General features: G+C 41.0%; 1 protein-coding gene across 1 annotated transcript in view; it reads right to left on the reverse strand.

Annotated features, from left to right (window-relative positions):
- The window catches only part of LOC109927290 (DEAH (Asp-Glu-Ala-His) box helicase 30), a gene marked incomplete at both ends in the record, with an annotated part of 20,426 nt that extends 11,909 nt beyond the window's left edge, over positions 1-8,517 (reverse strand). The window contains 4 exons of the mRNA XM_048592998.1: positions 2,895-3,047; positions 4,102-4,251; positions 5,390-5,510; positions 8,191-8,517. Coding sequence (XP_048448955.1) covers positions 2,895-3,047; positions 4,102-4,251; positions 5,390-5,510; positions 8,191-8,517 — 751 coding nt within the window. The remainder of the gene's footprint in view (positions 1-2,894; positions 3,048-4,101; positions 4,252-5,389; positions 5,511-8,190) is intronic.
- Positions 8,518-9,460: the final 943 nt, after the last annotated feature.

The following is a 9,460-nucleotide window of genomic DNA, read 5'->3' on the forward strand; positions in this document are numbered from 1 at the left end:
GAAGGTGCAGAGAGAAAGAAAGAGAGAGAGAGAGATATCAGAATTAACATTTCAGAAGTCCATTCAAAACCATGATAACAGCAGGGAAGAAGCTGTTCTTGAATCTATTCGTACGTGTATTCAAATTTTTATATCTTCTTCCCGACAGAAGAGAGTATAACTGGGGTGGGAGGAGTCTCTGATCATGTTGGTTGCTTTCCCGCGGCAGCAGGAACTGCAGATGGAGTTAATGGATGGAAGGTGTGGACTGGGCTGTATTCACTACTTTCTGTAGTTTCTTGAGGGCTTGGGAAAAGCAGTTGCCATACCACACCAAGATACATTCAGATAGGATGCTTTCTATTGTGCATCTATAAAAATTGGCAGGAATCCTTGTGGACATGTTTCCTTAGCCTCCTGAGGAAGTAGAGATGTTGTTGTGCTTTCTTGACCATCATGTTAACGTGGGTGGACCAGGGACAGACTGTTGGCGATCATCACTCCCAGGGACTTGACGCTCTCGATCATATCCATCTCAGCACTACTGATGCAGGCAGGGGCTTGCCCTCCACTCCACTTCCTGAAGTCAATGATCAGCTCCTTCGTTTTGCTGACGTTGATAGAGAGATTGTTGTCTTTACACCATGCTGCTAAGCATTCAATCTCTTACCTGTGTTCTGCCCTGTTGTTGTTTGAGATCCAACCTATAACAGTGGTGTTGTCAGCAACCTTGTAAATGGAGTTGGGGCGGAAATTGGCCACACGGTTGTGAGCGTATAAGGAATATATTAAGGGGCTGAGTATGCAGCATTGCAGGGCACTGGTGTTGAGGGTTATGGTAGAGGAGGTGTTGTCGCCTATTCTTACTGATTGCCGTCTATGGATCAGGAAGTCGAGAATCCAGTTCCAGAGAGAGAAGACCAGACCTGGGTCTCAAGTTTTAGAGAGGAGTTTGTTTGAAATTATAGTGTTGAAGGCCCAACTGTAGTCATGGTATCCTTGATATCCAGATGCTCCAGGGAGGAGTACAGGGACATGGCATCTGCTGCGGACTTGGTGTGCCGGTAGGCAAATTGCAAAGGATCAAGGCAATTTGGTAGGCTGGAGGTGACGTGAGCCATGACTAACCTCTCAAAACACTTCATAATTATGGAGGTCGGAGACACTGCATGATTCTTCTTTGGCACCGGGATGATGGTGTTTTTCTTGAAGCAGGTGGGGACTTTAGATCGTAACATGGTTAAAGATGTTCGTGAATACTCCCGCCAGCTGGTCTGCACAGGCTCCGAGTATGAGTGATTCACGAGTATAGAGAATGGTTTTTAGAAGGACAAGGGAGGCCATTCAGCTATTGACTCTTCGGAGTAGCAACCAAATGGTCCCACTCCCATCCTCTTCCCACCATCCTCAGTATTAGAGATTATTATTTGTTATCTAGGTGAATTCATCAGATAAGGAATGGAAAACTACAATAATGTTTCAGTTTTCCTTGTTAAATTAATTCCTGTTAGAGGTATGAAAAACTCAAAATAATAAGTCAGGTTTCTTTTGAATAAGTGTATTTTACTAATGTTTCAGTTCAGATCAAGGGAATTAATAAAAGCAGCGGTCAATGAATTTTCATTTAACAGCTTCAGCAGCAGATAAACAAGCTCTCTTCATTTGTTCAAACCTACTAGGACATGTGTTACATCTCTACTGCAGTTCTCTGATACAAAATCAACAAAGACAAATTTTGAACAGCAATTTGAAAAGTTATAGTTTCAACCAGCTCCTGACACCTAACATTCAGATGGGTTAGAAATATAGTCCAGGGGTTTTATTTTTGTTCCTTCGTAATTCACATCTGCGTATCAAGTGGACAAGAGATAATACTATGTTCAGAAAGACTCTGTTCATTGATGTGACATCAGCTACGGATCAGTTGGAAGCATGGGTCAGAAGGATTTGACTTCACAGACCACTCTGGAGACTAAAGCACAAATAAAATGCTGACATCCACGGCAGTGTTAAACTATGATGTGTTTTGGATGAATGTTAAACTGAGGTCCCACCTGGCCTCTCAGGTGAACATAAAATAATTTCATGTTGCTGTCATGAGAGTTACTTTATACAGCTGATTCTGGTATCACTTGGCTACAGAGGGAGGAAGGGGAATAGCCACCAGGAATTCTGCATCAGGATACAGCAAACTCTGTTGGAACATGTGGCTGGAGAGGTCAGATGGAAATTGGATCAAGTTTTGTGTTGATGTACTCCCCACAAACATTCATCTCCAAAATCAGAAATTCCACAAGCATCCCTAATACAGGCATGCACTCAAAGGATAGCCTTGGAACGTTTAAAGCCTGTATAGTTCAACTACAAGAGAACTGCTCATAAAATTAGCATCTTACTGCAGATGTCACCATTTGGTCCATTAATTTTGTACTGTCTCTTTGAAAGAAATATTAATTAGGCCTACTCCACTGTTCTTTCCTGTTCAAGCACATGTTTGATAGCTACTTTTGAACTGGCTTCCATTGTCTGTCTCAGGTCGTGCATTCAAAATCATCAGAGCTCCTGCATAGAAACATTTCTTCTTGCCTGCTCTCTGGTCTTTCACCAGTTATCTTAGATCTATAACCTCCAATTACCCATATTGCTGCCACTGGAAACAGTTTCTCTTTATCCACTCTTTCAAATCATTCAATTTTCAATTTAAACATTCTCTGCTTTAAGAAGAACAATCCCAGCCTCTCTAGTCTCCCGACAGTTTTAAAGGAAGATTATTTAAACTTGAAAAGAATGATACATATCACAGATTTAACAAGGTTTATAAAATGATCATAATAAAACAAGGCAGTCTGAACATCAACAATTCTAAGTAACTGGCAGACAGAGTTTACTCCAAGAGATGCTAGGCTGCAACTGACCTGGTCCAAATATTGCTGGATTCGTTGCTGGAGGCTGTTTGGGATTTCTAGCCTGGTCGGCCGCCGCTCCTTTTCGCTCAACTCTTTTATTGCGGCCAAGTTGTACATGGCATGGGTCAGTGGATGATTTTCCTGGTTGAGCAAACCAAGATCCTGCAAAGCAGACATAACCACACACAGGTTTTTCCTCTACCTTTTTTTTTGAAATATAGCAAGTACAATATAGTAAAAATGGCCAAATTAGACATGTAGATCACAAATACATAATCACTGCAGATGATGTAGTGCAGCGATTTCATCTTCAGGATTGCATCAAATCCAGTTCAAGCTGAAGGAATAATTATCTCCACTGATGGATATCAGGGAAGGTCCTATTCCAATTCCTGAAGGATGTGCATGCAAAGTATGAAAGGCACCTGCTAATTTAGCTCTGTCTGAAAATCTCACACATAAAGGATATAGATTGACTGGGTGAAAGAATTGGGAAAATACTACTCTGGTGGAATAGAGAACTGAGATTGAGGTTAAGGAAATAAAGCAGCAGCTGTGAGCAGGGAAATTACTGAATATAATCAGTGCTGTGCCTGCCTTGGAAATGTCTGACTCAATAGTTTGGAGTGAGTTCATTATTCCATAACTAACTTGTTCTGTATTTAATGAGGCATATAGAGAAACCATTTCACTCTATCAAGCAAGAGAATCACAATCAGTTCTTCCACGCACCAGTATGAAGGCCCCATTTACCAGTAATGTCTGCACCATGTGATAAAGTTGCATTTACTGTCCCTAACTAGTTGTCAGGCAAGTGGGCCATCTTGAACACTCTACATGCTGATAGTGCCATCACAACAGCACTAGTCATAAGCAATGCCCCACCAGATAACTACTAAATTCCCAAATCAGGGGCTAAAGTACCACTGTACAGTTCACTGACCACTCACACTGCTCAGCTTGCTATTGAGGCATCTAGAATACTCACACAGGCTTTAAGATTGCTAATCCAACTCAGCTCTTCTGATACCTCAGGTGACAAATTTAAAATTCCAGCACCTCACTAGAAAGGAATAAGAGGTCTGACAGCGAACCAACACCATGCAATCATTCAGTTGATACTTCACATGGGAAAACAGAGAGATTTAATACTGACAGCTGCAATACACCAGCTCAATGCTGTGCACAAGCATGGCATGCAGCAAGTTGCAATCACCTTCAACTTCTTACAGGCTAAAGCTGCTGCTCTTCTTTCTGCCTCGGTTTTCCGCCGGCCACTTGCAACGAAGGTCATCGGGGTCGGCCACTGCATCTCAAGCCGGCATACCTTGACAGGACCATCTTCTGTGGTGTATTTCAGATAGTCCTGGTGGAGCAGCACACAAAAGGTTAAAATGGTGTTACTGCCATTTACATGAGCAGAAATATAGGAATCGATGAACCAAACAAGGAATGGATCAATCTAGCTTACCTGGTGTAATTTAGCAGTCATATAATGTAACAACATTGGAGTTATACCATGTGGACATGCTAAATTATTCTAAGGCTAAAGTCTTTTTTTTAAGGCTATGAACTAAATTATAAGAAATAAAGATCGGACAAACCCAAAACATTAATATTCAGACTGAATAGAAGAAATCTCATTTACGAATGGCAAAAATCAATGAAGAAATTGAAGAAAATTTGGCTCTGGCATTTTCTATTATGAATATTTATGTATATTATAATTAGCTGCTTTTATTTATTTTAACTGTTACAAAAATGTGTGGCAAATTTAAAACATGCAAAAAAAAAGTCCAGTAACCCATATAATACAGCAAAAATACTGGATGGGCACTGGATACTCAAGTCAGTTATTCAGTTAATGAAACAGTTAACTTTGGGATGAGGTGTTAGAGAAATTCAACTCTGCTTTTACCCTCTTTCGTAATTTTAACTCTGCTAGATATTACTATTTAAAGTAAAAGTTTAAGTGTGGAGTAGTAACATTATTTTTTAATAACCAAAGAAGATTATAAGACCTAAAAGCAAAAGCAGACCATTCAGTCTATCACTCCTATTATGCCGAAACCAAAACAGAGAATGTGGGCATTTATCTCTCTCGCTTGCTAAGCAAGCACTCCACCGTTTGAGCTAATTCCTTCATAAAACCCTCGTTGAGAAGGATTTGAATACGACAAGTAATGTTTTGGTGGGGCAGGCAGCAATAATAGTTTTGTACACTTGGCCCTTTCAAGGACTCTACGCACCATTTAATCCCTCTTCACATGGAGAAACTTCCTACGTTAGATTCAACTTAGACATTTAATTGCTTGGTCCCTAAGAATAAATAATTAAGCAAAACTCCAGAGCATTAACCTTGCCTACAGTACTCAACTCTACCTGCTGGCATCCCCAGCCAACATTCCCTTCTTTCCACCTTCTCTCAACCCCAAATCAGGCCTTGTCAGGACTTGGAGAGGGACAGCAACCAAAGTATTTCCACGTCATTCGCTTTTACGTACTGTGATTGTAGAGGAGGTGGTCGCTATTTGTATGACCTTTGACAGGAGGTTCTTCGGCTCAGGAAACTGTGTGAGGGCCCTCGTCACACTGGTGTTATCTGTCATGATATGCTGAACCGCTCTGTCAAACAGAGTAAATAATCGGTGTTAACACTGACCCAGATAAACAGTGGGCACAGGGAAGAAAAAGAAACTGCAGTATGTTGATTATACAATGCCACAAAGAGATTGCATACAGAATGCATTCAAAAGTAAATCTTGTTCTAGAATGATACTACTGAACAATGACAAACTGTTACTTTGTGATGGTGGCATCACTGATATCACAACAGTTTATGACATCACAGAATGAGCTTAAAAAGAGAAGGAAAGGTCAGGGCAGAACCCAAGATAACTATCTGCAGAAGACTCAATAATCTATAAAGATTGACTCCTACGCTGATCTTTAATCATGGCCAAAACTCAGGTTCAATACTCCCTATCTTTCTTTTTGCCCCCAAACATGCAACTTCAAATCTGGGAGTCCACAAGATGCAAGAGCTCAGAAACAAATCTTGACAATTGGGAAAGTAGTGCAATTTTTACGAACAACAGCGATGGCTATTTGAATAATTGCTCTCCCACCTCTCCCTGCCATCCTTTAATATCGTAAGATGCAAGCCTTTTCTTCAGAGATGCATGGTGCCTAGAGGGCCTTATGTATTAGTTCCAAACAGGGAGATTTGCTAGTGCTATTCGGGAGGTTTTAAACCAGTAGGGAGGGTGGTGCCAAAGAAATAGTGCAGCTTAATGTTCCAGGGTATTCATGCTATAAAAGGGATAGGAAGAGGTGCAAGGAAGGTGGAGGAGTAGTGTTTTTAGTTAAGGATAACATTACAGTACTTAAGGAGGATATTCCAGGGAGAACATCCAGTGAAGTTATATGGGTGGAACTGAGAATTAAGAAAGGGATGATCACCTTATTGGGATTGTAATATAGGCTCCCAAATAGTCAGCGGGAAATTGAGAAGCAAATACGTAAGGGGTTCTCAGATAACTGTAATAATAATAGGGTTGTAGTGGTAGGGGATTTTAACTTTCCAAACATAGACTGGGACTGCTATTGTGTTAAGGGCTTGGATGCAGAGGAATTTGTTAAGTGTGTACAAGTAAATTTTCTTATTCAATATGTGTGGATGTACTTCCTAGAGAAGGAGCAAAACTTGACCTTCTCCTGGGAAATGAGGCAGGGCAAGTGACCGAGGTGTCAGTGGGAGAGCACTTTGGGGCAGGTGATCATGATTCTATTAGTTTTAAACTAGTTATGGAAAAGGGTTGTCTTGATCTAAAAGTTAGAGTTCTAACTTAGAGAAAGGCCAATTTTGACGGTATTAGGCAGGAACTTTCAAAAGTTGACTGGGGGAGGCTGTTTGCAGGTAAAGAGATAGTTGGAAAGTGGGAGACCTTCAAAAATGAGATAACAAGAGTTCAGAGACAGTATGTTCCTGTTAGGATAAAGGGCAAGGCTGGTAGGCGTAGGGAATGCTAGATGACTAGAAAAATTGAGGCTCTGGTCAAGAAAAAGAAGGAAGCATATATCAGGTATAGACAGCTGGGATTGAGTGAATCCCTGGAGTAGGAGTATTCTTAAGAGGGAAATGAGGAGGGCAAAAAGTGGATATGAGATAGCTTTGGCAAATAGGGTTAGGGAGAATCCAAAGAGATTCTACAAATATATTAAGGGCAAAAGCATAACTAAGGAGAGAATAGGGCCCCTTAAACAGCCAAAAATATGTATTTAATTGGTTTGCTATTTCTTTGTCCTCATTGCAAATTCCCTTGTTTCTGACTGTAAGGAACCTAAAGTAGTCTTCAACTTTTTTTCTCCTCACATACCTATAAAAACTTTTACAATCAATCAGTAAGCTTCCATGCAAGCTTACACTCATACTTTATTTTCCTCCTCTTAATCAATTCCCTTGACCTCCTTTACTGAAATGTAAGCTCTCTAAATTCTCAGATGTGTTTCTGTAGCCAATTTGTATGCTCCTTCTTTGGAGCTAATAGTATCCCTAATTGCCCTGGTTAGTCATGATCAGACCACCTTTTCCTTTTTGTTTTTGTGCCAATCAGAAATGAACAATTTTTACAGTTCCTCCTTGAGCTCTTTAATTGTTTGCCATTGCCAATTCACCGTTATCCCTTTAAACAATTTCCTTCATTTAGACAGGACCCTAGTCTCAGAATCAACCATGTCACTTTCCATCTTAATGAAGAATTTTATCACATTATGGTCACTCTTCCCCAAGAGACTTTGTGCAGCTAGACTGTTAATTGTTCCTTTCTCATTATACATTTCTTTCCTTTATCAATTCAAGTATATGTATCTCAGATTATGCACCTAGCTAGATGCCAGTCTAGACCTAGATTGCTTGCTCAAGATTCTGTACTGAGACATGAACCAATGAACTTCTGCCTCAGAGGCAAAAGTAGTACCACTGATGCAAGCCTGACACCACGATGCTTCTTGTATATCTTATACTCTGCTTTTAACGATGGTGCTGGTTTGGTCAGGCACTGCAGCCCTAAATAGTCAAATTACTGCAGATGCTAGATACTAGAAGCTTTATAGCCTCATGCTTCAGTCGCCAGTTTGAATGTCTGAAGGCGAACATCCAAACATAGCAGTAAATTAAGAACAAGAGAAGAGAATGAAACCAGGCAATCACAGGTATCAGTGTCACAGCTTCCCTCACAATTGTTGGATTTGCTGCATCCAGCCGACACTTCAAGACAAAAGATTAAACAACTATTGAGATTACCTTGACATCAGTTTGTGCTGCGGTGCTTTGTCTGTGATAGAGAGAAACTCTGCGCAATCCATTGTCCCTTCCTCTGCCTCCTGGTCCATCTCATTTTCCTCTGGCAGACCCATTTCATTTGGTTCAGATACTTCTTTCTGAACATTCTCCTGCCTGGAGGTTATCTTATGAGTATTGTTGGTTGAGTTGTCCATCACTAAGTCCACCTCAGTTAGAGGTAAAGCAGCAAATTTTGCAGCCAAATCCTGGTATTCTTGAGCTTGGAACAGCTGATTCTTTGGTCCCAGTAGACCCCATTGCTGCCAAAGAAAACCAACAGGATACAGTCTTAAAATGAACACTATCAGCAAAGCTCTAGTTCAATCAGTGGTGTACTGTTTACAAGATAAATTCCATCAACTTTGGACATTATGTATTGTCCTTAAAGCAGGGTGACCACTTATATAGTACCAACTTAGACTAGAAACATATTTTTAAAATTCATTCACGAGTTGTGGCTGTTGCCGGCTAGGCCACATTTAATGAGAAACTGGCAGTGAACTACCTGCCTCACCAGCAGAAGTCCATAAGAGATGCGTATTCACGCAGTACTGTTGGGGAGTTCCAGAACCAATACAGTGAAGGATTTTGGCAGGGTGGAGAAGGGCTGCTTGCTGTTGAGTTGCTGCAGTGCATCTTGCACAAGGTTCACATGGCTTCCATTGGGTCAGTGGTGGATGGACTGAATTTCAGAGGTGGTGGATGGATTGCTGAACAAACAGGCTGCTTTGTCCTGAACGACGCAGAGTGTCTTAAATGTTAGTGGTACTCTACTCTTCCACAAAGTGGTGAGTATTCCATCAAACTCTTGAATTGTACCCCGTAGATGGTGGACAAGCTTAATGGCATCAGGAGAGGAGTTATTTGTCTCACAATTCCCATCCTATGGCCTATACTTGTGACCATGGTGTTTACAAGCTACTAACTACAGTATTTACATGTCAGGGTCTGCTTTTGGTCAATGGTAACTCCAAGGTGCTGACAATGGGAATTCACAACTGAAAGTCAAGGGGCAATGATTGGGTTCTCTCTTGATGGAGATAGCCATTGTCTGGCACTTATATGGTGCAAAGGCTATTTGCCACTTGTCTGCCCAAACCTGGGTGCTGTCCAGGTCTTGCTGATGTGGACATGGATCATTTCAGTATCTGAAGAGTCACAAATAGCACTGATAGCACAATCATCAGCAACATTCTCACTTGTCATCGTATGATGAAGCAGTTGAAGATGG

The sequence above is a fragment of the Rhincodon typus genome, unplaced genomic scaffold (genome assembly GCF_021869965.1).
Source record: "Rhincodon typus isolate 14 unplaced genomic scaffold, sRhiTyp1.1 hic_rhity00002194, whole genome shotgun sequence".
In the NCBI taxonomy this organism is placed as follows: Eukaryota; Metazoa; Chordata; class Chondrichthyes; order Orectolobiformes; family Rhincodontidae; genus Rhincodon; species Rhincodon typus.